The sequence below is a fragment of the Paroedura picta genome, chromosome 3 (genome assembly GCF_049243985.1).
Source record: "Paroedura picta isolate Pp20150507F chromosome 3, Ppicta_v3.0, whole genome shotgun sequence".
NCBI classification, from domain to species: Eukaryota; Metazoa; Chordata; class Lepidosauria; order Squamata; family Gekkonidae; genus Paroedura; species Paroedura picta.
The window spans coordinates 168,571,661-168,598,993 of record NC_135371.1 but is presented as its reverse complement, the minus strand read 5'-3'; the positions used below and the strand labels follow the sequence as shown (position 1 = coordinate 168,598,993).

The 27,333-nt window shown below is 46.9% G+C and overlaps 2 protein-coding genes and 1 long non-coding RNA gene across 6 annotated transcripts in view; 2 read left to right on the top strand and 1 right to left on the bottom strand.

Moving 5' to 3' along the window:
- LOC143833492 (uncharacterized) overlaps positions 1-27,333 on the bottom strand; it is a 45,547-nt gene that overhangs the window by 17,237 nt on the left and 977 nt on the right. The window contains exons 2-3 of one of the 2 annotated variants that reach the window (XR_013229650.1): positions 10,621-10,718; positions 9,711-9,859 (exon numbers count right to left, since the gene is read on the bottom strand). This is a non-coding gene — a long non-coding RNA (uncharacterized LOC143833492). The remainder of the gene's footprint in view (positions 1-9,710; positions 9,860-10,620; positions 10,719-27,333) is intronic. The other variant, XR_013229651.1, reaches the window with a different exon arrangement.
- Positions 2,800-10,605, top strand: LOC143833487 (lysozyme C-like). The gene is made up of 4 exons (XM_077329358.1): positions 2,800-2,965; positions 5,071-5,232; positions 7,938-8,016; positions 10,435-10,605. Exons 1-4 carry the CDS (start codon positions 2,827-2,829, stop codon positions 10,499-10,501), a joined length of 447 nt encoding a protein of 148 aa, XP_077185473.1. The 5' UTR covers positions 2,800-2,826; the 3' UTR covers positions 10,502-10,605.
- Positions 14,046-23,318, top strand: LOC143833486 (lysozyme C-1-like). Of its 3 annotated transcripts, XM_077329357.1 has the most exons (4): positions 14,046-14,260; positions 19,501-19,662; positions 21,309-21,387; positions 23,050-23,311. In XM_077329357.1, the coding sequence occupies exons 1-4, from the start codon at positions 14,104-14,106 to the stop codon at positions 23,114-23,116; spliced, it is 465 nt and encodes a 154-aa protein (XP_077185472.1). In that variant the 5' UTR covers positions 14,046-14,103; the 3' UTR covers positions 23,117-23,311. The 3 variants fall into 3 exon arrangements, 1 of the variants encoding a protein (XP_077185472.1); XR_013229647.1 differs by lacking the exons at positions 14,046-14,260; positions 19,501-19,662 and adding an exon at positions 20,539-20,666 and having other exon boundaries at positions 23,050-23,318; XR_013229648.1 differs by lacking the exons at positions 14,046-14,260; positions 19,501-19,662 and adding an exon at positions 20,702-21,158 and having other exon boundaries at positions 23,050-23,318.

The window sequence follows — 27,333 nt, the reverse complement described above, 5'->3', positions numbered from 1 at the left end:
AGTTTAATTGTTATTATTTGTTTTATCGTTAAGCCTCCATGAGTCAGCTGGCCTGGATAGCGGTGACCTATGCGTGATAATAAATATAAACAAACAAATAAACAAAACACGTCGGAATGCATTACAGACACTTGAGAGCAATATTTTAGGAATGAAAAGGTGGAAATCCCACACCTTTTAAAAACCCTTATCAGGCCACACTTGAGAACAATGTTTTAGAAATGAAGAATTGTAACCTTCATCCATTTATTAACCTGTTCTGGGACAAAAATCCCTCTGGAACATCCCAGAACAGGCTGGAATGAGCATTAAACAAATCCTAAAAGGTAAAGGTAAAGGTAAAGGTATCCCCTGTGCAAGCACCGAGTCATGTCTGACCCTTGGGGTGACGCCCTCTAGCGTTTTCATGGCAGACTCAATACGGGGTGGTTTGCCAGTGCCTTCCCCAGTCATTACCGTTTACCCCCCAGCAAGCTGGGTACTCATTTTACCGACCTCGGAAGGATGGAAGGCTGAGTCGACCTTGAGCCGGCTGCTGGGATCGAACTCCCAGCCTCATGGGCAAAGCTTTCAGACGGCTGCCTTACCACCCTGCGCCACAAGAGGCTACAAACAAATCCTAGTACCGCAAAAAACAGTGGGATGCATTCAAGGCACTCTAGAACAATATTTTGGAAATCCAAACACTGAAATATCGTGCATGTATTAAACTGTTAAGTGCTAAAGTACCTCTGGAACACACAAGCAAAGGCCGGAATGAACATTAGACAAATCCTAGTGCCTCAAAAAACAGTGAGATGCATTAAAGGCACTCCAGAGCAATATTTTGAAAATCCAAACTCAGAAATATTGTGCATAGTTGAACTCTTTCCAGGCCAACATGCCTGCAGAATGGTGGGGTGTGGAGGAAATATTCTGCTGTTAAGTGGCTGTACTCCAGCCTGGGTTCAGGAGTGAACAGAACAAACCCCGAGAGAACCTGAGGCTTCAAAATCTCAGTGTCTCTCCCTGGAACATGAAGCCTCATAAAACATGCTGGGCATCCTTGGCTGATTCTGCACTTACACACACACACCCCTTGTCAATCCTGCTGAATTCAGATGGATTTGAATCCGGGTCTTTCTCCTTCCTCCCCCCCCCCCAAACTGAAACAGAAAGCCTTCTGCACTTGATTAAGGAAGCTCAAAGAGGGGAGGGGAGCAGTGGTCATGAAGCTGAACTACCTTTCCCGAACCTTTCCTTCTCTTTTGACTCCTGAGCCTGCAGTAGCCTCTCAGAGTACAAGGCAAATCTCTGCTGAGAGAAGCATGGGCTTCTGGAACGCAGTCACTTTAAGACAGGGAGGGAAGCCCTTCAGCTGGGAACCAGGAAGTCTTTGAACTGATGCCCTGGCCAATCAGGGAAGACTGCTTTGCTACGTCAGCATTGCAAGCATGGAGCAATAAGTTAACTCGTAGCAGTTTTTCAAATATCGAGGCTTATATGCACTCCTAGATATTGTGTAGGAAAGATAAGGTCACCGCGGATCAATCATGCATGTTGCAGAGGGAAAATTGGAAGAGCCCCAAATCAAAATGGAAATAAAATTCAGTGTAGATGGGAGGGATTTATTCGGGATGGGAGTGGATAAAAAGCGCTGTGCAGACTAGACCCTGGGGAGAGGCGCCATAAGCAAGCCTACGTTATGTCTGCATTTAGAGTTCCAAAATATTGTTCTTGAGTGCCTTTAATATATCCCAATGGTTTTTGTTTGTTTAATGCCCGTTCCAGCTAGTTCCAGGGTGTTCTAGAAGCATTTTGCCTCAGAAAGGGTCAATAAAGATGTGGGATGTGCACATTTTCATTTCTAAAATATTGTCCTTGATTGCTTGTAGCGCATCCCCCTGTTTTTTGAGGTACTATGGTTTGTTTAATGTTAATTCCAGCCAGTTCTGGGGTGTTCCAGTTTGTTTAATACCCATTCCGGCCTGATCTGGGTGGTTCCGGCTTTTTCCCTGTCCCTGTCTAATTATTTGTTCCAGAAACGATTTCTTCTGAAGTTGGTTTATAGTTATTTACATAAATGCAGGTGTCACAAGACGGGACCATACCGCCATGGATGTGAACTCTCTCTTTTTGTAGAAAAAAAAAAAAAGCACAGTTCAGCAACCCAAGGTCCATTGCAGTATTCTGTGTCCCTTCCCATCCAACTGACCTGATCAGACATCTAGCTCCTGCCCAAGGAATATAAATCTATACAGCATTCTACTTTGGGAATAAGAGCCTCTTGTGGCGCAGAGTGGTAAGGCAGCAGACATGCAGTCTGAAAGCTCTGCCCATGAGGCTGGGAGTTCGATCCCAGCAGCCGGTTCAAGGTTGACTCAGCCTTCCATCCTTCCAAGGTCGGTAAAATGAGGACCCAGCTTGCTGGGGGGTAAACGGTAATGACTGGGGAAGGCACTGGCAAACCACCCCGTATTGAGTCTGCCATGAAAACGCTAGAGGGCGTCACCCCAAGGGTCAGACATGACCTGGTGCTTGCACAGGGGATACCTTTACCTTACTTTGGGAATAGAATATTGTCTAGCGATTTTGGACAACCTTTTTACTAATTTAATTCCTCCAGATATGTTTCTATGCTTCCAGTCCAAGGGCTATTTTTAATTGTGGCTACTTGCTGGTCCAGAAAGCAGAGACTGACTGTGAAATGCAACCCTGAAATGCCGCCGGGAAATCAAGCTGCTTCCTACTCACTCGCAGCCTGCCAAAATCAACCCTACCGCAAAGGTATAAAAGCCAATGGAAGCTGGGTTGAAATGACCTTTCATCCTCGGAAGGGCTGCAGACATGAAGAATCGGTACACTGCAGCCCTCCTCTTCTTACTTCTCTCCGTCACGGAGGCCAAAAGGTTCAGGAGATGTGAAGTAGCTGAGATTATGAAGAAAGCTCAGCTGGAAAAATATGGAGGAGTCAGCCTAGCTGACTGTGAGTCTGCTTTTTCTTTCTGGAGATTTCTTGCACTTTGCTACAGTTCCGCCTCGTGTTTTCGCAGCATGCAATTACATAGTTGGAGGGAAGGAGGGAGGGCACCGCAGGAGGGAGGGCACCGGAGGGAGGGCATCTTGACAGATCTCAGAAGCCCAGAGTGTTGACGAGGTAGAGCAAGCCACCTCTTCTTCTGAGCCAACATGGTGCAACGGTTAAGAGTGGTGACCACTCATGTGGCGAGATGGGTTTGATTCCCCGCTCCTGAGCATGCAGACAGCTCGGTGACTTTGGGTTAGTCACAGTCCTGTTAGAGCAGTTCTTGCAGAGCAGTCCTGCTTCAGCCCTCCTAACCTCACCTCCCTCACAGGGTGTATGTTGGGGGGAGGGAGGGGAGAAAGCGAAGGCAATTTGATGCCACTTTGGGACTCCTTCGGGGAGTGAGAAGTGGGGGCTAAGAACCAACTCTTCTTCTTCTGAGACCTTGAAAACCCCTCATTGAGGTTACCATATATTTGTATAACCTGATGTTTCCAAATTCCAATACCAGCATGGTATTTAGATGTGGGATTTTTTGGAAACCCCAACTTGGGGGACTCTGTTATATTCTATGGAGACTTGTATCATCAGTGGTCTCCACTGGCTATAATGGGGAATTGATCCAGGGGTATTCAGGATCTGGGTGTGTGTCTGTTGTCATGAGACATGGCAGCATAGCTGCTGGCGCATCTCCTCAAAAGAAGCCCCAAGTTTCAAAAGGATTGGATTAGGGGGTCTAATTCTATGGGCCCCCAAACAAGGTGCCCCATCCTCCATTGTTTTCAAAGAAGAAGGAAAAGGCATTTACAGGGATCAAGGTGAACATTCATTCTGAAGGCATTTAAAGGGCTCATAGTCCTTCCAAGCTGCAAAGGCATTTAAAGGGACTGCAATACCTTTTAATGCCCTTTAACTTTGGCTATTTGGTAGTCCTGAAAAATCCCAAATATTTTTGGGGGCTCGGCTATTTCGAATCACCAAAAACAACTCTTCTCCATCGTCTATATGACTGCTCTTCAAGTCTTTGAAGACAGCTATCATATCACCTCTTAGTCGTCTTCTCCCCAGGCCAAACAGACCAAACTCCCTCAACCTTTCCTCATATGACTTGGTCTCCAAACTCCTCACCATCTTCATAGCCCTCCTCTGGACACACTCCAGTTTGTCTACATCTTTCTTCAGTTGTGGTACCCAAAACTTAGCACAGTACTCCAAGTGAGGTCTTACCAGAGTGGAGTATGTGTGCTGTTTCCCCCCCCCCTCTTGAATGCATTAATCCATACATGCACAAAGGACTGGTTGAACTTTCTTTCCCTTGAAGAAGGTTGAACTTTCTAGTAATTAATGCCACCATGTGTATTAAAAAGGGCATTTCATTGGTTCAGTGACCAGGGCCCTCCATAAGCCATCTGAGCTCTCCTTCACATACATACATACATAAATACATACATACATACATACATGCATGCATGCATGCATGCATGCATGCATGCATGCTGCTACTCCCAACCAGTCTTGTCAGCCTGTGGCCCCCTTCAAATGTGCCAGGTCCTCCCATTGAGATTGGCTGGCAGTATTTCAGATGCGATCTGGGAGACCCAAGTGTGAATCCTCGTTCGGCTTGGGAAGCTTGCTTGGTGACCTTGGGCCAGTCACTTTCTCTCATCTTAGTCTATTACATAAGGTTGATGTATGGATAAAAGAAAACAGTGGAGAATTCTGTGAACTGCTCTGGGTCCCCATTGAGGAGAAAGGTGGGTGCAAATAAAGAAGCAAACAAATCAATCTGAGTGGGGGAGACTGAAGGTTGGTCAAAGTTGATAATGGGAAGTTGATAAGGGAATGGGGAGAGGATACAGGAGTGGCCAGCAGAGGGAAGGAGGAAATAAAGTGGGCAGTAGGATGAAGGGGGAAATGAAGTAACCTCCCATTAGTCTTTATGGGTTCCACACTTAGACTTTTATACTTCGGATTATTCGAACAACTCAAATGGTTTATGAAAGTGGAATGCATTTTCCACATTGCATTCCCCCTCTATAATCCATCTCCTGTTCTGTTTGTTCCAGGGGTTTGCTTGGCTTATTATGAAAGCAAATTCAACTCAAGGGCTGTGGGGGGACCCAACCCGGACAAGGGCAGAAACTACGGAATTTTCCAGATAAACAGCCGTTGGTGGTGCTCCAGGAGGAGATCCAAACCGGATTTTGGATGCAAAATGTACTGCAGGGGTAAGTAACAAGCTGCAATTGGGCTAACTGGCTAACGGCCTGTGCAAGTCCCCAAGCATATCAGCGGTGTTTTTGAAGGACATCTGAAGTCCTTCCTTTTCTCATTAACGTTCTCTTCTCCTATATGGTTTTCCATTGGGGATCTCCACAACTTCTCTCCTTTCTCCAGCTTCTTCTCCAGCCACAATCCCAAATTGTGCTCTCCCGCAATGGCTTCTACATTCTAAGAAGTAAAGGTCAGGAATGTTGCTAAGGAAGAGTCTCAGCAGCTTGCCCTTTGATTCATCACATCAGCATTCTCAGTCTTGTCCTGTTTTACATGTCTTTCCATCCTACATTGGGACCATTGCCAATGGCACAGTAATGTGTAGCCCAGGCAGTCTTGGTGGAACCCATTTTGTTCCAAACACTTGTGGCTACCTGGGTAGAAGTGGGAGCCCAAAATGGTGGATGGATTATTCACATTCTCTGGACTCTTCCAAACGCTGGGGCTAAGTTGAGAAGGAAGGCCATTGTTTTGCTCTATATATCAATACCAGCTAACAGCATCCTTTCTCTTCCATTTACCCTCCACACTGATGAAATAAACAAAGGGATTCTTGCCCCAGCATTGGAGAGAATGGATTTTGGCTCATCTGGGTAATGGTTACAGAGATCTGAATGATGTGAATGCATTTCTGGATGTCCTAGTGTTCTAATCACAAATAATGCTGAGCAACTAGTAACAATACATCTAATTCTCAATGCGGTCTCGTCTGTGGATATGTAAATCTGGAGACTGGGGCCATGCATAGAGAAGACACATCTGTTTACAAATCTGAGCAAAGTCCCAGGTTTGCAGTTTCCCACCTTGTAACTGGGCCTGGCCCAGCCTGACCAGCTTCATGCTACTGGACCCATGTTACCTGGCACCATGCGATACCATCAGATGTTTCGTTTGCCAGTTTGGGCCCATGCAATTAAGTTATGGCAAATATTCACAGGAATAAATGATGCATTCAGCCAGAGAAACTTGGAGTCCCAGGTGCACCCATTGACACAGTCACATGAATAAAAGATCAGAATACTGGCCAAATGTGACTCACCTTTGTGTGCAAGTCTTCAGAGTGGGAGAAGGGAAGGAAACAAGTAGTTCTCCAGGCCATTCTAACTCCTAGAACGGTTTGTGCTAGACTCAACATTAAATTGAGATTAGAAAGGGGAACTTTACCAGCCTGGCAGAGAATATTCCAGAGATGTTCATGATTAACATAAAACGATCCTCATCAGAACATTCTGATTTCTATTGCTCCCACATTCCTACATTGAAAACTTTCTGTACAAAGACAAAACTGTCTTTGTTGAAATTAAATGCAACCCCACGTGGAAGTGCTGACACCAACGGTAGCATACAGAATCTCTAGACAGGCGTGGCCAAGCTGTGGCTCTCCAGCTGTCCATGGACTACAATTGTTGAAATTGCAACCAGCAAGGAATTTCTTGAAATCAACCCTGAAAGGTTATTGTGAGTTGTTTCATAAAATCATAGAATCATAGAGTTGGAAGGGGCCATACAGGCCATCTAGTCCAACCCCCTGCTCAACGCAGGATCAGTAGCTGCTAAACTTTACCTGAATGCTTACGAGTGGCATTAGGGTCACTGGTGGGATTACAGGGACTTTTCAGCCGTATGCCTGGGAGACCCCTTTGTTTAAATTTGGCTCCCTCCTACTTCCTGCTTCTTCTGGATGAGAAGGACTTCTACTTTGCAAGAGCAGTAAGCATCCACCATTAGACTCTCAACTCTCCATCCGCTGATGTGTGGAATGTAGCCCTGCCTCCAGCCTAGACATAGAGGCTTGCAATGTGCATTCTTTGTAACTACTTTTTAAACTTTTGTATTCTGCTTCAGTGTGAGCCTCTTGTGGCGCAGAGTGGTAAGGCAGCAGACATGCAGTCTGAAAGCTCTGCCCATGAGGCTGGGAGTTCAATCCCAGCAGCTGGCTCAAGGTTGACTCAGCCTTCCATCCTTCCAAGGTCGGTAAAATGAGTTCCCAGCTTGCTGGTGGGTAAACGGTAATGACTGGGGAAGGCACTGGCAAACCACCCCGTATTGAATCTGCCATGAAAACGCTAGAGGGCGTCGCCCCAAGGGTCAGACATGACTTGGTGCTTGCACAGGGGATACCTTTACCTTTATCTTTATTCTGCTTCAGTAAGGAGACAGAAGCAGATGAATATGTCATATATTTGTAAATATTCTTTCATGGTAAAGATTACTCCTTTTAAAACCCCAAAGCACTGTGAGTCTGGATCCATGGCCTGTCCACGAAGTTAACTAATGGCTGCAAACTGCTCTGTTATTCCGCAGCTCTATTTCTCTGGAGGGACTCGGGACCAAGACAAGTCCAAAAGTCCTAACAACAATGACCATGAGCCCCTGCTTTACTGGCTATGCTGGCAGGGACTCGTGGTCATTGTAGTCCATAGACATCTGGAGAACAACAGTTTGGCCCTGCTCTTTAAAATTATTAATTCTGGGACCACCATGGACATGTAGGGCCCGGAAAGCCCACAGTTGTGGGGCAGCAGCTCAGAATGTCTATGTGCATTTCTCTTGCTTGCTTGTGACACTGACGTATGAAGGTCTTTTAAAAGAATGGTTGATAACACCTTCTCAGCAGTTCCTAATAAGTCTTTTTGTTTTCGGGGACACCTTTCGGCAGCTCTCGTGGATGATGACATCACAGACGATATTGAATGTGTTAAGATCATTGCCTCTAATTCAAACAGGATGAATGCCTGGTGAGTCAATTTTTTCTTAGCCTATCTTGTATTCTATGATTCCGCCACAGCTTGGATCTGCATCTGAATATAGAGAGCCAGTTTGGTGTAGTGGTTAGGAGTGCGGTCTTCTAATCTGGCATGCCCGGTTCGATTCTGCACTCCCCCACATGCAGCCAGCTGGGTGACCTCGGGCTTGCCACGGCACTGATAAAACTGTTCTGACCGAGCAGTGATATCAGGGCTCTCGCAGCCTCACCCACCTCATAGGGTGTCTGTTGTGGGGAGAGGAATGGGAAGGCGACTGTAAGCCGCTTTGAGCCTCCTTCGGGTAGGGAAAAGCGGCATATAAGAACCAACTCTTCTTCTTCTTCTTCTTCTTCTTCTTCTTCTTCTTCTTCTTCTTCTTCTTCTTCTTCTTCTTCTTCTTCTTCTTCTTCTTCTTCTTCTTCTTCTTCTTCTTCTTCTTCTTCTTCAAAAGGTGATCAAGTTCTTACAGATTTGTCATATGTCCAAGATTCCTATGACTACCAAAAGGATGAGCCCCTGTTTGTTTGTTTTAATAGTCATATGAGTCAGTGTTTGAAGGGTCTCAGGGTTGTATTTTCTTTAGTTTTTCCCCTGCATGTCTCCATCTACCTGGGGCTTAGTATCAATTTGCCATGTTGGTTTGGCTATAATTTTGCGCTTTAAAAATTAAGTTTTGTTGATCTTACAACACTGGATTCTTTGTGTGTGCTGGTTTGTCTTGGATTTACAATTTGCAGTGGATTCTCCTGTTTGACCCTGCTTTAGATGCTCAGGTAATGCATTGGTTTAGATTCTCTGAATTTCCATTTTCTGAGCTTGTTACAGCTTTCCTATTGGGTTTGGTTTGGATGATTCTTTGGTTTGACATGGGGTTGGATTCCCGAGCTGTATGCTTGTTGCGCTAGGATTGCCACATTCTTCTGCAGTGGTTTTTGCAGACTTATTGGGTTTTGTTCATTTTGAGAGGCACTAAACTTCTGAATCCCAGAATCAATAGGCAATATCTGAGAAAGGCCTCAGCATCTATGCCCTGTAGTTGACTGTCTGGAGAAACTGGTTGGCCACTGTATGAGAGCAGGCAGGACTATACAGACCACTGGTCTATACCAGCAGGGCCCTTCTTATGTTCTTATGAAGGCCTTGGCCTCTATACCTTATTGTTGGTCCTCCAGAGGAACAGGTTGGCCACTGTGTTACACAGGATGCTGGACTAGATGGTTTACTGATCCAGCAGGGCTCTTCTTGTTTTCTGAACCTGCTTTGATTCCCAATGTGGAGAAAAACGGGGCATAAATGAAAAAAGATGACTAATAAATAGAACTGGAGATGGGAGAGAGGTAAAAAGTAGGTTGGTGAGTGGCTGAGAAGGAAAGAATGAGGTAAGGAACGAGGAGAAGAAATGGGAGGTTGCCAAAAGGAGGTAAAAAGGAAATTAAGTGGGGAAAGACATACAGAAGAAAGTGGTAAGCCAACCCAGAAGACCTGGAGAGAGATCCCTGCCATGTGTCAGGAACCAAGCGGTTGAGACCCAGCAGATTCGCTCAACAGACTCTCGGGCTTCCGGCTGAAGCTTTAAGTAAAAGTCTTTATTGGGAGAATCAGGACAAAGATCAGCACATCGCATAAGCTCTTAGACAGGAATTTTGACAGAGATGCTGGGGAAGGGGGCTGCATAGCTTATATACCTTGGCTTAGGAAGGGGGGCACAGGAGCAGTATTTGGCGGAAACATCGATTCACACAGGAAGGGCAATATAGTTTCCTCTGATCTACAAGGTGCCAAAACATCTCATCCGGCCATCTGGTGTTTAGCCTGAGCTCCCAGCAAGGGCAGTCTAGGGAGAAGAGATAAGGGAAAGAACACGGGTGAAGGCTTTGAAATGCATGAGGCGGATGGGAGGCACACTCGCAAGCAGTCCCAGGAAGGTGCTACAACTCCACTGGAGATCAGGGAGCATAAAGAAATGATGTGAAACTCAAAGGGGGCGGAAACCATGGTTTGGGAACTAGGGGTTCATGACACCATGTAAGTAGGCAGGCCCAGGGGGTGGCACCACATAACTAAACCATAGTTTGTCTAGGTAGAATCTAGGTAGAAGTATGTGTGTGTCTGTGGGGGGAAGCTGAAGAGAGGGAGAAGAAAAGATAGGTTGATTGTTGGGCAGGAAGGAGAGAAGGAGGTGGGAAAAGTGGAGAGACTGTGGGTAGAGAAAGAGGAAACAGTAGAGGAGGCAGAAATGACATCCTCCTCTTAAGTCCTTACAGGTCTCCAACTTACATTATGCTAAATGGAAGAAAGAGTAACCCACTAACAGAGTAAACACAGATTTTCTGAATTTCGCTGTAGGCGCCCATTTTACCTGCAGCGGTCATATGATTGTGTATTTTATTTTCTCTTTCTGACTTGCAGGGCAAGTTGGAAGAGACACTGTAAGGGAAAAAATCTCTCTCGCTGGACGAGAAACTGCAAGGTCTGAGTTCCAGGCTCCTGAGGAAGACGGGACGAAAGTAGAGCAATGACCTTGCTATGGGAGTTTGGATTTCTCCACTTGAAAATTTCCAATAAATTGTATAGAAGCAAGTCCTGTTAACTTACGAATGTGTTTTGGATATGTCAGGGGGGTGAAGAAGCTACAGAATACCACATAGCCGAGTATCCAGAAGTTCATTCATGGCTCCCATGGGGTCCCAGAGCTAGTACACAGGGGAAAAAAAAAACAGACTTTGCTCAAAGATTGGTAAAGTGTATTAGAATAATTTTCAGAATATAAATTGATCAGTTTGCAACCCCTGTTCTCAACCTTCCCAATGTCCTGACCCTTTAATCCAGTTCCTCCGGTTGTGGTGTCCCCCAACCATAAAATTATGCAAGGGTTCTTTCACAGAAATTAAACCCAAACTGACCAATGGCGTGAAGATCCATCGTTCAGGATTGTATATAGATTGGTTTTCCCCCGGGCTTTCTCCGTTCAGTTCTGCCTCTTGCCCCGCCATGCCGATCTCGCTCTTTTCTGCTGCTCCAGACAGACAAACGCTCTCTCAATCTACCCCGCAAGGCTGTTGTATAGATGGCGCCTCTCCGGCCAAGCTGCCGGTCCTGCCGCGACCCCTGTGAAAGGGTCGTTTGACCCCCAAAGGGGTCCCGACCCCCTGGCTGAGAATGACTGCTCTAAAGTAAGTAGCACAGGAAATCTAGAAAAACTGGCTTGCTCACCTAAGACGGTCTTTTCCAACATCTTGACTGTGGAGGCACAGCGGAAATGATGTCAGCTCGCCATGTCTCCCTGACCTCTGGAAGTCCCATGGCACCCGGAAGTGTCATGTGACAGGACATTGCTCAGTGTTTAAAAAAAGGAGCACACAAAATGGCGCACAGTAAACAAGAAAGGTTTCTGTGTGTGTGCAAGAAGATAAACGCCATACAATGCAAATGAAATCCACCGACAACAAACAACACAGTTCATAGAGATTAAACATTTCCATATATTGAGTACAACTTATTGTAACAAAATGTTTGTTTGCTTGTTTGTTTATTTTTAAATTTGTACCCCGCCTCTTGTGACAGTGTCGCCAAGAGGCGGCTTACAGAATAAAATCCAAACAGTATATCCCATAAATCAACAATAACATTGATCACAATGTTCCCAGCCCTAGGGAAGCACGCCTGGCCTCGACCAGGGCCAGGGCCTTTTCGGTCCTGGCCCCCGCCTGGTGGAATGAGCTTCTGGGAGAGCTGCGGGCCCTGCGGGATCTTTCATCGTTCCGCAGGGCCTGCAAAACGGAGCTCTTCCGCCAGGTTTACGGTTGAGGCCAAGGCTGACAATATAGACCGATGGCCCCCCCCCGGGATTTGGGATTAGGACCTGAAATAAACACCATCAGGACCCGAAGTAAACATCATCAGGACCTCCTCTCCACCCGCCAGTAGTGGGAGGGGGGGACGTTGAGTTGCCGATCTTGCCATGTTGGTCATGCTGGGAATGTAATTGTTGTTTTAATGGGGTTTTAATGGATGTTTAATGGGGTTTTAATGGATGTTGTTTAGGATGTTGTAACCTGCCACGAGCCACAAGAGAGTGGCGGGGAATAAACCTAATCATAATCATAATCATGATCATGATCATCATCATCATCATCATCATCATCATCATCATGATCATAATTATGATCATAATCATGATCATAACAATATCCCACAAGTATAAGATGGTGGTAAACGGCAATCTCCCCAACCCAACTCTGCTGATTCCAAGCAAGAACCACTGTCCTGATCTTAATTATAATCCTGGGATGCTCAGATAGGGTGCACACTGTTTTAAATTCTATGAATGACTTAACTCTTTTGCAGACCACTCCAAACCTCCTTATGGAAAGGGGTGGTCTATAAATATAAATGTAATAATAATAAAAACATACATAATAAAAAAAACATCTTAAAAACCCTTAAATCAGAGCTAAAGCACTGAAAAATGCAAAAAACAAAACAAAACAGCAATTAAAACACTGGGCAGGAAGAAGGGGTCACTGAAGAACACCAAATGAAACAAAGAAATCTTCATCCATTGGCAGAGGATGGGAACTGGTGGAGACAGATGAATCTCCCTGGAGAGAAAGTTCCAGAGCTTTGGTGCCATGACCAAAAAGGACCTGTCCGTGGTTGCTACATCTGTTTTCAGAAGGTGCGGGTCAGGCAAAGCAGGGCTTCCGTAGATTAACAGTATGGTCAGGTTGGTTCATAAGGGAGTAAGTGATCTTTCAGATATGTTGGTCCCATACCATGTATGGGTTTTTAAAGGTCAACACATGCACCTTGAATTGTCCCCCAAAACAGATCAAGGATGGCAGAGACTTCTGCGAAGAACAGAAGACTTCCCAGCACAGCTGCAAGTTGGTGCATCTCCAAGAAGTTGCTTAGACAGGATTCTGGGGCAAGAGAGAACAACTCTTCTCCATCCTCTACATGGCAGCCTTTATATACTTGAAGATGGTTATCAGATCCCCTCTCAGTCGTCTCCTCTACAGACTAAACAGACCAAGCTCCCCCAACCTTTCCTCATCTGTCTTGGTCTCCAAACCCCTCACCATCTTTGTTGCCCTCCACTGGACATGCTCCAGTTTGTCTACATCCCTCGACAAACAGGAAGGGTAGCTTGCATTTGCTGGCAAAGGAGGTGCCTGGTGCCAGGGCTCAACTATACAGTGCACCTACATTTCCTGTACCAAGTCAACATTAATTATCTTTGGGGTCAGGAAAACCAGCAGAGGAAGCACAAGATTCTAGGGCTCGCCTGGACCGTTGGCCCTTTGCTGTCCGCCTGGAGGGGAAATCTGTTTTTTTCCAGTCTGGGCAGGCTGGTGGCAGTGTTGCATTGTAACCCAATTCCAGGATTACAATTCCATTGTGGTGTGTTGTAACCCAATTCTAGTATTTATTTTAAGAAAAGCACAGAATGATTTTAGACTTGGGAGGGGGCGGGTTCTCAAACGCGACAGAACGTCACTGGAAGATGATTGGTAGCTTTGTCCACATGACAATGATAGACGTGTAAAACAAACCACGGGAGGTTTTGACTTCCTGCCCCTCGGCTCTCCCATGTCTATACAACTCCTGGGGGCAATCACGGGAGAGAGCAGGGCAAGGGCTTCCTGTGTGGTCATGGGGAGAATTGGGGCCACTATACCTGGACCAAATACGAAGGGGCTGCACGGCATAATGTCCTCTGTGCATTATGTCCAGCTCAGACAACACGTTCCTGGTTGGGGGGGGGGGATATAAATTTATACCACGCTCTACCTTAGGGATAAGTAGCGGACTTTCCAGTTTTTTTACATCACCCTTGTTGCTAGCCTAATTCCTCCAAATATGTTTCTGCATTTTCAGTCGAAGGGCTGCTTTTAATTGCGGCTACCTCCTTGCCCATAAAGCAGAGTCTGGCTGTGAAATGAGTACTCGAAATGCCCATGAGGAATTAAGTTGCTTCCTGCTCACTCACAGCATGCCAAAATTCCCATTGCAGAGGTATAAAAGCCAACGGAGACTGGGTTGAAACCATTTTTCTTCCTTGGAAGAGCTGCAGACATGAAGAATCAGGAATTCGTAGTCTTCTTATTTCTTCTTATTTCTCTCTTCTTATTTCTCTCAGTCTCTGACGCCAAAACTTTCAAGAGATGTGAATTTGCTGAGCTTCTGAAAAGCAAGGGCCTGGATAAATTTGGAAATACCCACTTACAGGACTGTGAGTCTGCTTTTTCTCCCTTGAAATTTCCTGTGCTCTGCTACAGTCCTGTTTCTTATTTTTGCAGCATGTAAACATGTGCTTGGAGGGAAGGCAGGAGGGTACAGCCCACGGGTATCTAGGATCTGTGTGTGTGTTTGTTTTTATGTGCCTCTTCTCTAAATAACCCCCAAGGTTCAAGACGATTGGATCAGGAGGTCCAAATCTATGAGCCCCTAAACAAGGTGCTCGATCCTCCCTTATTTTAAATGAAGGGGGAAAAGGCATTTAAAGGGCTCATAGTCCCTTTAAATGCCTTCTCCAAACTGTGAGCATTAAAAGGACTGCAATGCTTTTAAATGCCCTTTAACTTCGGCTTTTTGATGGTCCTGAAAAATCCCAAATATTTCCCCACTATTTTGGGAGGCTTACCTAGTTTAAATAGCCTAAAGATACCTAAATCTATATTCAGCTGAAAAAAATAATTAAAAAACAGGTTTGCTTTTTCAAAACTAATTGTTCTGCTCAAATGTAGCAAAATGCACACTCCTGCTTTCAAGGGGCTTTTAAAAGGCTCTTTTTTTCCGTCAGAGATGGCAAATGCCATATAGCACTATCCGAGCAGCCCTGATACTCATAATGACAACCATGAGGGGAAGAAATGTTGTGGTATTGTTATAGGTACCCTGGCCTGGATAGCCCAGGCAAACCTGATCTTGTTAGATCCTGGAAGTTAAGCAGGGCGGAGCCTGGGTAGTGTTCGGATGGGAGACCTCCAAGGAATGCTAGGGGGCAGTTAATGGAAAACTACCACTGACACCTCGTGCCTTGGAAACCCTGCAGGAGCACCAGAAGCCAGCTGTGATTTGATGTCACTTTCGAACACACGTCTATGGCAAGTTTACCTTGCAGGTTTTGTAAGGTAAAGGTAAAGGTATCCCCTGTGCAAGCCCTGGGTCATGTCTGACCCTTGGGGTGACGCCCTCTAGCATTTTCATGGCAGACTCAATACGGGGTGCTTTGCCAGTGCCTTCCCCAGTCATTACCGTTTACCCCCCAGCTGCAAGCTGGGTACTCATTTTACTGACCTCGGAAGGATGGAAGGCTGAGTCAACCTTGAGCTGGCTGCTGGGATCGAACTCCCAACCTCATGGGCAGACAGCTTCAGACAGCATTTCTGCCGCTTACCACTCTGCGCCACAAGTGCAGAGTGGTAAAGCCCCTTTATTTCCACTCCCAGCCTACCCAAAGATGGATCCTTGTGTCCCTTCTAATGAAGGGAGCTGAACTTTCATCCATGGCAAGTTCATTCTAAATTTCAAAACAAGCCTGTTAGTTCATCAAGCGCCACAAGACTCTGCTCATGTGCAGAAGGACAATTCCTCCAGGAAAAATGAAATAAAAGAAGGAAAATAATCAGAACTCATAGAACTAAAAAAAAAACAACAACAACAGAGACTCATCCTTTAGGTAGTCATAAAAGTCTTGGACATGTTTGTAATGACTTGACTATCTTAAAAAAAAATACAAAAAACAAAAAACAACCCCCCCCCCAAATCCAGGAATGATCCCCATCAAGTTCAAAGGGTCAAGAAGGAGATATTGAAATGTTTCCAACAATATACCTACTTATGATTTTCTATTATATATTAGGACAAATATATTTGTAATGATGATTTGAATTCTTTTTGTCAGGGCTCAGGGATACACTTTATTCAAGACTTCTGGAAAGAGTACTTTACTTAGAACCCCCTTCCTCACTATGTCATAGAATCATAAAATCATAGAGTTGGAAGGGGCCATAGAGCCCATTGTCTCAGTCCCTTTTCAATGCAGGATCAGCCTAAAGAGTCAATTCTAAGGGCCATTCCGCACAGATTCTTTGTAGCGAGAGTGTGGCAAATTGAAATCGCTACAAAAATGCAGTTATGCACAATGTCGTTGACAATCTGCCACACTCCTGAAACCGATCCGCAAAAAGTGCTTCATTGTAGTGCTTTCAGGGAAATCCCAAAAAGTGGATTCACCCTCCGGAAAGCGCTACACTCCTGCAACCAATCTGCAACATTAGCGGGAAAGTTCTGTGCGTTACCATTGTTGTGGTTTCTGCAAAGTCCCTCCCCCTAGCTCTCTCCTCTGATCTTCTGGCGAAGCGATCGCCATTTCTTGGAGCGAGCAGAGATCAACGCACCAGCGAGCCTTCGTTTACCCAGCAAGGCTATCCCGGCTGCAGTCCCTCCCCAGAGCTTTTTTAAGTCACCAAGCACCAAGCACCACACAGCCCCATTTGCTGGTTTATTTTCCCTTTATTTTTCACTTTATTTTCAGCCGAAAATCGCGCCCGTGCGAGGGGGGGTTCACTTGGGGGGAGCGTGGCAACGATGAAACGGCAGCTCAAACACCACCTGCTAGCTAGATTGGTCTCTTCGTTGCAATGAATCAATGCAGATTCGTTGCAACGTGTTTTTTTTTTAACCTACCTTAAAGGGAAAGGGCCTTTTCGGGAGCATGATAACAGCTGCCCATTGGCTGCTCGTTTGATTGACGGCCAGGGGCGGGACAAAGCTCGGCAATATCGCTTCCTGGCTAGCGATTTTTGCCGAGACCGGAAACCTGTGAGAAATGATAGAAACGCAACTGGATTCCACTACAAAGGCAGGTATGCATAACGACGAATTCCACTATTTAAAATGGCGTTTTTTCGTTCTGCAACCAATTTGCAACATAGATCCTGGTGCGGAATGGCCCTCAGTATCTGTCCAGCTGCTTCTCAAGGACACCAGAGAGGGAGAGCTCATCTCCTTAGGCAGCCAATTCCACCGCTGAACTTCTTGATGGGAATTGTTTCCTGATAACGATACCTTTCTACATGGAGTTTAAACCCATTACTGAGGGCTCTCTCCTCTACGGCCAACAGGTGTGGTCTAACCAATGCAGTATACAGCGGGACTATGATATCTTGCAATTTTGATGCGAAGCCTCTGTTGATTTCCTTTTTCCCTTCCCGGGACATACCCATAGACACTGGCCTTTTTGTTTTCCTTGTACCCATCGGCCGGTCTACCTTTTCCTTGTACCTCTCCACAGCTCGGGTCTCTTCTTCCCACCTATCATCCAAATGCTCCCTTGTCTTGACCTTCTTCTTCTTCCCTCCCTATGGTTGTCTCTCTAAGGGAAATGTCTGGCTCAGTTGGGTGGAGGATGGCAGTGGTGACAAGTCAGTCCCAGTTATGTGTGTACGTGTGTCGTCTGCCAGCACTGGGGTAGGTCCAGCTGCACACTGAGTACAATACCACAAAGGATGTCAGCTTTCAGGTGGGGCCTGGGAATCCCCCGGAATTACATCTCATCTCCAGACAATGGAGATTGTTTTCCCTGGAGGAAATGGATGCTTTGGAAGGTAGATTCTATAGCACTGTACCCGGCTGAGTTCCCTGTCCTCCCCAGACTCTGCCCCCAAATCACTAGGAGTTTCCCAACCTGGATTTGCAATCCTTAACCCTCCAGTGGCCAGGGGGGATCTGAGAATCCTAAATAACACCCTTCTCAGGAAGCTCAGAGATCAGAACTTGAGACATTGTTTTCTGCAAAATCTTCTGAATGTTGGCTTCCTTTCTGTTGCTCAGTCCTTCCCTATGTGGCCAAGTCCACATGTTCATAGGTGACCAGGTGTCTAGATCTTTACCTGGGTCTTTGCTGGGGCCCTGAAAATCTGCAGTCAACCAGGGCATTTGGGGTCGGGCCATGTGGGGCCAAACATCTGTTTGGCATGTAGAAGACCCTGGGTTCAACCCCTGGCATCTCCAGTTTAAAGAATCTGGCAGAAATTACATGAAAGATCTACCTGAGAGACATTCCAGAGAGCTACTGCTAGTCTGAGCAGACAGTACTGACTTGGAGGGACAAGGGCAGTTTCATATGGCAAGAAATTTGAACTTCAGGAGTGGAGCATGAAAAACTTCAGATATTACACCAATGCTTGTTAGCGGGGGGAATTAGCGGAGTGAGAGGGGGGGGGGTAAGTAGCAAAGACCTTTTGTCAAAGTTCTATGATGTCATTATCCATGTTAGGAATCAGAGTCAGACAACAAATATCAAAAATGGTGGGTTCTCCATCTTTGGAAATTATTAAATAGAGGCTGGAGAGCCAACTGACGGAGAAGGTGATTCTGTGAAGGCTCAAGGGGGTGGCAGGTGACAGTGGATGAGCGATAGGGTTGGGAGTGTCCTGCACAGTGCAGGGAATTGGACTAGATGACCCAGGAGGTCCCTTCCACCTCTATGGTTCTATGATCATAAATGGCATCATTCAGTTTTATTAGGGACGAACACACAAGACTGGACTAACAGATATATGCCGTTACACAAATACACTTGTGAAAGTAAAAACAAAGAGAGGGAGATGACTGGATATGGGAAATAAGAATCAACAAGAATTGTATAATGACCAAATCTGGACATGACGTGCGCCAGAAAGGAAGCAGCGCAATGTGAATGAACCTGCGCACCCATTGGGCATCTGGCGGGAACTGTATAAGGGAAGATGGTAACCACAAAGGTACTTTGGGGACCAGAAAGAAGGGATTTTATACCCTTTCCCCAGCCCTATACATGGTGGGAAGGCATGTAGGCTGGGTTGGCTTTTGAGGTGTAAACCAAAAGTCTGATTGACTTCCGATCATGGCGGAGAAGGATTTGATAGCTCTGGAATGGCGGTGATCAAGGTGCACAAAAAGAGTATTTGGGAAGAATGGGAAAGAGTCCAGAAACGGGCTGATAACTAACATCTACTTGACGAGTGTAATTAAACTCTTGGCAGGCTGCCATATTGGTGGGGCAGCAAGGCAGTTTCAGCATTCAGATGAGATTGGGAAAGTATTCTGCCAGCCACAACTTACCAAAACAATGGCTGAGTGGAGGAGAATATCAGGAAAATGCATGCATGATACCCTGTCTCCCTGTAATAAGGCATGCCCAGGAACTATATCAGAAAAGATAGGTTTGTTGATTAGTGGGAAGGAGGGAAGCCAGCGGGGAAAGGGGAGAGGATACGGGAGTGGCCAGCAGGCGGAAGGAGGCAATAATCTTGGCAGTAGGATGCAGGGGGAAATGAAGTAACCTCCCACAAGTCTTTATGGGTTCCACACTCAGACTTTTATACTTCAGATGATTCGAACCATTTCAAATTGTTCATGAAAGCGGAACACATTTTCCACACCGTATTCCCCCTCCATAATCATTTCCTGTTCTGTTTGTTGCAGGGGTTTGCTTGGCAAATTATGCAAGCAAATTCAACACAAAGGTTCGGGGGCGACACAAGCATGGCCATCAGCATAACATTGGCATTTTTCAGATAAGCAGCCGTCGGTGGTGTGCCACCGGGTCAAAGAAGCCGAATTTTGGATGCAAAATTAAATGCAAGGGTAAGTGATATGTGGTTGTTGGGCTAATTAACTAAAGGTTTGTGAAATTCCCCAAGCACGACATTGGTGTGCTTGAAGGACAGCTGAGGTAAGCTGCTTTGAGACTCCTGGGCCCATTCTGCACACATAGGATAATGCACTTTCAATGTGCTTTGGCAGCTGGATTTTCCTGTGCGGAACAAGGCCCTGGTGGAGAAAAGCAGCATATAGGAACCAACTCTTCTTCTTCTTCATTGTGGCGGTCGACGAATGCCCTGTTGGGTTATTTCGTGTCTCTTCAGGGACACCGTAAGCAAGGGAGAAGCATGGGCCTGGCCCAGCCTGGATGCCAATGGCACCCGTGTTACTGCAGGGAATGCTGAAAAATCAGTATTTCCTTCCTGCGGAGTATTAGCGGCCAGGGCTGGGAGGGGAGTGGGCTGATGGCCATGTTGTGCATCTGCGAGGATTTACCCTGCTGACTTGCAGCACTGGCCCGGTGCGAACATCCTGTGCAGAATCGGTCTTTGCCTGTTTGGGCCCATTTCATTAAGTTCTGGAAAACATCCAGAGGAATAAATGATGCGTTCACCTGGATCAACTTCTAATCTCAGGTCTCATGGATAACAGATCACAAGTCTGACCAAGTCCAGCTCACCTTTGTGTGCGCTCAACTCTTCAGACATGAAGACGGGGAGGACCCAAGTGTCCCTCCAGGTCATGCTAATCCCTAAAATTTGTGCCATACTCAAAGGTAAGCTGAATTTAGAAAGGGAAACTGTACCTTTCTGGCAGGAACAGAATATTCCAGAGATGCTAATGGTTAACATCAAACGATCTTCTTCCGGAACATTCTGATATCCATTGTTTCTAAAGTCATATCTTTCTGTACAAACATTCTGTTTGCTGAAATGGAATGCAACCTCTCCAGGAAGTCCATCCTAGCCAAAGGACTCAACCCAGTGGTGGCGTGCTTAATCTCCAGACATGGGTGGCCAAAATGTGGATCTCCAACTGACCATGAAGTACGATGACAATGAGCCCCTGCCAATTAGCCATGTGGGCAGGGGCTCATGGTAGTCCATGGACATCTGAAGAGTCACAATTTGGACACTCTTTGAAATTATTCATGCTGGGACAGCCATGGGACTCGTAGGGGAAGAAAAACCCGCAGTTGTGGGGCAGCTGTTGAGAATGTCTGTGTGCCTTTATCTTGCTGGCTTGTAGCACTGATTTGAAAAGGCCTTTAAAAGGGATCGTTTATTCTACCTTATCATTAGTCCCTAATAACAGTGGTCCTCAGCCTTTTTATCACCGGGGACCGGTCAACGATTGACAATTTTATTGAGGCCCGGGGGAGGGGGGTTAGTCTTTTGCCGAGGGAGGTCACCGCCGCGGCCTGAGCCCCTGCTCCACTTGACTTCCCTCCGCCCACTGGGGGGCGCTACCAGCAGCAGCTGCGCAGTGCCACACTGAGGGGGAGCCCCAGCCATGGCGGCCGCTGGAGAGCACCAAAGGTGAGCCGGCGGCAGAGTGACAGGGCAGCCCCCAAGGCAGCAGCCGCAGAGGAGGAGGAGGAGGAGCTGCGGCCCAGTACCAGTCTCCGGACCGGGGGTTCGGAACCACTGCCTAATAAGCTCTTTTTTTTCTGGAAAATCTTTCTGTAGCGCTCTGGGATGATGACATCACAGACGATATTGAATGTGCTAAGAAAATTGCCTCTGGTAGAAGGGGGATGAATCACTGGTGAGTCCGTTTCTGCTTAGCATATGTTCTATGTTTCAACCACAGTTGGAATATGCATTGGGATATAGCCTGTCTAAATACATATGTGAAAAATAACATATTTGTCCCCCCAAAATCCCAGAAATATTTGGGAATATGAGGAGCCGGTGTTTGAAGGCTCTCAGGGCTGTATTCTCTTAATTTTTTTTCTTCGGGTGTGTGTCTGTCTTCCTGGGTCTTAGTATCAGCTTGCCATTTTGGTTGGGCTTGAATTCTGTGCTTTGAAATGTGTGTGTGTGTGTGTGTGTTTTTTTTGATCTTGCAATATTATATTCTTTCTGTATGCTGGTTTGTGTTAGATTTATGATTGGCAGGGGACTCTCACATTTGACAATGCTTTAGTTTCTCGGGTGATACTTTGGCGCAGATTTTCTGATTTTTCATTTGTTGGGCTTGTTCCGGTATTCCTATTGCTTGGACAATTCCCTGGTTTGACATGGGATTGGATTCCTGGATTGTACACTTGTTGCATTAGGGTTGCCACATGGTCCTGCATTTGTACTTTGAGAAGCACTAAACCTCCGAATCCTAGAACCAGCAGACAACATCAGAGGAAGGTCACAACCCCTATACGCTGTAGTTGGCTATCCAGAGAAACTGGTTGGCCATTGTATGAGACATGAGGCTGGACTAGATGGTCTACTGATCTACAGGGCTCTTCTTATGTTCTTATGAAGACCTCAGACTCTCTGCCCTGATAATGGCCCTCCAGAGGAACTGGTTGGCCATTTTGCGAGACAGGCTGTTGGACTAGATGGACCACTGGTCTGATCCAGCAGGGCTTTTCTTATGTTCTTATGAAGGCCTTGGCCTCCGTGCCCCATTGCTGGTCCTCCAGAGAAACTAGTTGGCCACTGTGTGTCATTGGGTGTTGGACTAGAGGATCTGCTGGTCTAATCCAGCAGGGCTCTTCTTGCGTTCTGATGAAAACGGAAGCTGCTTTGATTCCCAATATGGAATCTTGAGAGAGCTCCCCAACATGTAAGTGGGCAGGCCCACGGAAGCTGCTTTTCATTCCCAATGTGGAGGAAGGTAGGACATAAATGAAGATAACTGATACATACAGCTAGAGATGGAAGGCAGATAAAAAGTAGGTTGGTGAATGGCTGAGATGGGGAGGAAGGTAAGAGGAGAAGAAGTGGGAGGTTGCCAGAAGGAGGTAAAAAAGGAATGAAGTGGGGAAAGGAAAACAGAAGGAAGTGGTATACCAACCCAAAAGACCTTGAGAAGAGTTCCCCACCATGTAAGTGGGCAGGCCCAGGGGATGACACCACACAGCTGAGCCATAGTTTTCCTGGGCAGAAGCTTGGTAGAAGTGGGGCAGAAGCTGAAGACAGGAAGGAGAAGAAAGAGAGGATGATTGCTGGGTGGGAAGGAGAGAAGGAAGAAAAAGAAGGGGCCTGTATTAGGGAAAGAGGAAACAATGGAGGAGGGGGAAATGAGGTCCTCCTCTCCAGTCCTTGCAGGTCCCCAACTTGCAATATGCTAAATGGGTGAAAGAATAACCTTGTAGGCCTTGTACTGAGATTTTCTGAATTTTTCTGTAGGGACCCATTTTACCTGCAGCTGTCACAGGAAACCGTCATGTGATTGTGTATTTTCTTTTCTCTTTCTGACTTGCAGGGAAGGATGGAGGAAGAACTGTAAGGGAAAAGATCTCTCTCGCTGGACGAAAAACTGCAAGGTCTGAGTTCCAGGATCCTGAGGAAGACGGGAAGGAAGTAGAGCACTGACCTTGCTATGGGAGTTTGGATTTGTCCACTTGAAAATTTCCCATAAATTGTATAGAAGCAAGTCCTGTTCTCTTATGAATGTGTGTTAGGTATGTCAGGGGAATGAAGAAGAAGCTACAGAATATCTCATACTAAAATCAGAGTCCAATCGCACCTTTAAGACCAACAAAGATTTATTCAGGGAGTGAGCTTTTGAGTGCAAGCAATCTTCGTCAGATGAAGAAGAGTGCCTGCACTCGAAAGCTCACACCCTGAATAAATCTTTGCTGGTCTTAAAGGTGCGATTGGGCTCTGACTTCATTGTGCTACTTCAGACCAACACAGCTACCCATTTGAATCTAGAATATCTCATAGCCAAGTATCAAGAGGTCCATTCATGCATCCCATGGGGTCCCAGAACGAGTATTCAGAAAAAAAATAACAGACTTTATTCAAAGATAGTAGGGTGTATTAGAATAATTTTCAGAATATAAATTCATCGGTTTGCAATCCATGTCTCCAAAGCAAGATGCACAGGCAAAAAACAGAAAAGAAACTAACGATCACCCAACACACCAACCATTTGACTATGGAGGCACACCTGAGAACATTTTCAGACTTCAAGGCACACTGGAAGTGACATCAGCTGGCTATGCCTCCCTTCCGCCTTGGAAGTGCCATGTCACCGGAAGTGTTATGTGAAAGGATGTTATGGTAAAGGTAAAGGTATCCCCTGTTCAAGCACCGAGTCAGGCCTGACCCTTGGGGTGACGCCCTCTAGCGTTTTCATGGCAGACTCAATACGGGGTGGTTTGCCAGTGCCTTCCCCAGTCATTACCGTTTACCCCCCAGCAAGCTGGGTCCTCATTTTACCGACCTCGGAAGGATGGAAGGCTGAGTCAACCTTGAGCCGGCTGCTGGGATTGAACTCCCAGCCTCATGGGCAGAGCTTTCAGACTGCATGTCTGCTGCCTTACCACTCTGCGCCACAAGAGGCTCTATAGCAGTGGTCCCCAACCTTTCTGAGGTTGGGGACCGGCAGGGCATTGGGGCGCGGCCCGCGGCCCGCACGGGCCACGCCCACGCATCGGCCGCGCCCGCGGGCCGCGCCCACGCACAACGGACCGTGCCCGCACAACGGGCCGCGCCCGCAGGCCGCCTCCCTACATTGGGCCGCGCCCGCGAGCCGCGCCCGCACATCGGGCTGCGCCCGCGGGCCGCGCCCGCACATCGGGCTGCGCCCGCGGGCCGCGCCCGCACATCGGGCTGCGCCCGCGGGCCGCGTCCCCGCGGGCGTGGCCCGGCCCCGATTCCCTCTCCCCGCCCTCCCGCAGTAAGAAGCTTCCCGGGCCGCAAGCTTGCGGCCTGGGAAGTTTTTTACTGCGGAGGGGGGGGTGGGGAGTGGGAGCTGCGGCCCGGCGCCATGGCCTTCGCGGCCCGGCACCGGGCCGCGGCCCGCAGGTTGGGGACCACTGCTCTATAGCAGTGGTCCCCAACCTGCGGGCCGCGGCCCGGCGCCGGGCCGCAAAGGCCATGGCGCCGGGCCGCGGCTCCCTCTCCCCGCCCCCCCCCGCAGTAAAAACTTCCCAGGCCGCAAGCTTGCGGCCCGGGAAGCTACTTACCGCGGGAGGGCGGGCAGGGAATCAGGGCCGGGCCGCGCCCGTGCAGGCCGCGCCCGCTCGGCCCGATCCGCGGGCGTGGCCCGATCCGTGGGTGCGGCCCGCGGGCGCGGTCCCTGCGGGCGCGACCCAATGCCCTGCCGGTCCCCAGCCTAATAAAGGTTGGGGACCACTGCTCTATAGGACGTTACTCAGTGTTAAAAAAGGAGCACATGAAATGGTAAACATAAGAGGTTTCCGTGTGTACAAGAAGATAAAAGCTGTATAATTCAAATGGAATTCAGGCTATAACAAATGACACAGTTCATAGATGTTAAAAATTTCCGTATACTGAGTGCAACTTAAAACAACAAAATGCTGGTAATGCTTAATTAAGCATATATGAATGTAATACAGATCATAGCTTAAACAAGTCTCCCGTAATTGACAAGTTTCGAAAACTTCTTCAATAGCTAGAACTAAAACAAATACCTAAAGAGAACTGCTCATCTGTTTTGTAAAAAAAAGAAAGAAAAGAAATAACTGAATTTGATCTGTGCAAGTCTTAGCCTATTAAAGTGAAACTAAAATGAGGCCTGATGAGCAACCAGCCCCGTGAGGTTCCGTTTCTAATTTATAGCTGAAAACAAAGGCCAAGTTTAAGAATACTGTGTTATCATTAGGCTTACACAGCGTTCCACAGAGGTATATTCTACGACTTGCGACCAGTGCTCTTAATTGTCAATTAAGTAGAAGAAAAGGAGGAGGGTGAAATATTAACCTGGCAGGTTGCTGATCTCAGCTGCTCAAGGCTTGAGTGAGTGGGGTGGGAGGAGGTTGGGGATGGGAGTTTTAATTGTAGGACGTTTTAAATTTTAACTATGCACGATTTAGCCATTTTGTAAACTGCCCTGAGCCTGCTTGTTAGAGGGACAATCTATAAACATATTAATAACGATGACTATGATGATTAAAAAGTGTGTAATAAAATCACATCTTAAAATATTAAATCAGAGCTAAAACATACAAAAATGTAACAAAACACTGGACAGGAAGAAGGGCTCACTGAAGAACACCAAGTGAAACCAAAAAGTCTTCATCCACTGGCAGAAAACTGGAACAGAAGGGGACAGACAAGTCTCCATTGGGAGAAGGGACCCGGGTTTTGGTGCCATGACCAAGAAGGCCCTGTCCTTGGTTGCTGCACCTGTTTTCAGAGGGTGGGGGCACACACAGCAGGGCCTCTGCAGATGACCAGTCTGGTCAGGTTGGTTCATAAGGGAGTATGTCATCTTTCAGATATCTTGGTCCCCTAACCTATAGGGCTTTAAAGGTCAACACTCACACTTTGAATTGTACCCAGAAACAGGTTGATCATTCTTATGCATAAAAGGTAAAGGTATCCCCTGTGCAAGCACCGAGTCATATCTGACCCTTGGGGTGACGCCCTCCAGCGTTTTCATGGCAGACTCAATACGGGGTGGTTTGCCAGTGCCTTCCCCAGTCATTACCGTTTACCCCCCAACAAGCTGGGTACTCATTTTACCGACCTCGGAAGGATGGAAGGCTGAGTCAACCTTGAGCCGGCTGCTGGGATTGAACTCCCAGCCTCATGGGCAAAGCTTACAGACAGCTGCCTTACCACTCTGCGCCACAAGAGGCTCTATTCTTATGCATATTGCTGACATTATCAGTAATATAAAGTTTAACTTAGAATCATAGAGTTGGAAGGGACTTCCTGGGTCATCTAGTTCAAACCCCTGCACTGTGCACTATGCAGGACACCTATAACCCTATTGCTGACATTGTAATCTGCCATCCCCTTGAACCTTCACAGAATCAGCCCCTCCGTCAGATGGCTCTCCAGCCTCTCTTTAAAAATCTCCAAAGATGCAGAACCCACCACCTCCCGAGGAAGCCTGTTCTACTGAGAAACCGCTCTGTCAGGAACTTCTTCCGGAGGTTTAGACGGAATTTCTTTTGCATTAATTTCATCCCCTTGGTTCTGGTCCGTCCCTCCAAGGCAAGAGAGAACAACTCCATCCTCTATATCAGTGGTCCCCAACCTTTTTATCACCGGGGACCACTCAACGCCGGGGACCACTCAACGCCTTTTACTGAGGCCCGGTGGGGGGGGGGGTAGTTTACTCCTCTACTCTCAACCACTGCCCTAGCGCTCTCTGATTGCTATGGTAATGTTTAAACATCCCTTCAAAATAAGATACAGACACGCCACAACAATGAAGGGTGTTGTAAAGGGCTGGGGGGGATGAAGTAAAGGGCCGGGGGGGGGGGGAGAGAAGGCATCCTTCGGGGCCCACCTCCAATTAATTGAAGGACCACATGTGGTCCACGGCCCACAGGTTGGGGATCGCTACTCTATATGGCACCCTTTTAAATACTTTTAAATCCCTTCTCAGTTGGGCTGATCCTGCATTGAGCAGGGGGTTGGACTAGATGGCCTGTATGGCCCCTTCCAACTCTATGATTCTATTATTCTTGTTTCCTCTCCAGGCTAGTATAGAACCATAAACATCCTAAAAAAAGAGTCAGTCATAAAGAGTCAACCAAAACGGGATCCTAGGTTAAATAATGCA

Bases quoted from the DNA above. Each gene is read 5' to 3' on its own strand.
- LOC143833487 (XM_077329358.1), top strand. From the start codon at position 2,827: ATGAAGAATCGGTACACTGCAGCCCTCCTCTTCTTACTTCTCTCCGTC. The intron at 2,966-5,070 runs GTGAGTCTGCTT...TGTTTGTTCCAG, and splicing joins AGGAGTCAGCCTAGCTGACT to GGGTTTGCTTGGCTTATTAT. The intron at 8,017-10,434 runs GTGAGTCAATTT...TCTGACTTGCAG, and splicing joins TCAAACAGGATGAATGCCTG to GGCAAGTTGGAAGAGACACT.
- LOC143833486 (XM_077329357.1), top strand. From the start codon at position 14,104: ATGAAGAATCAGGAATTCGTAGTCTTCTTATTTCTTCTTATTTCTCTC. The intron at 14,261-19,500 runs GTGAGTCTGCTT...TGTTTGTTGCAG, and splicing joins AAATACCCACTTACAGGACT to GGGTTTGCTTGGCAAATTAT. The intron at 21,388-23,049 runs GTGAGTCCGTTT...TCTGACTTGCAG, and splicing joins AGAAGGGGGATGAATCACTG to GGAAGGATGGAGGAAGAACT.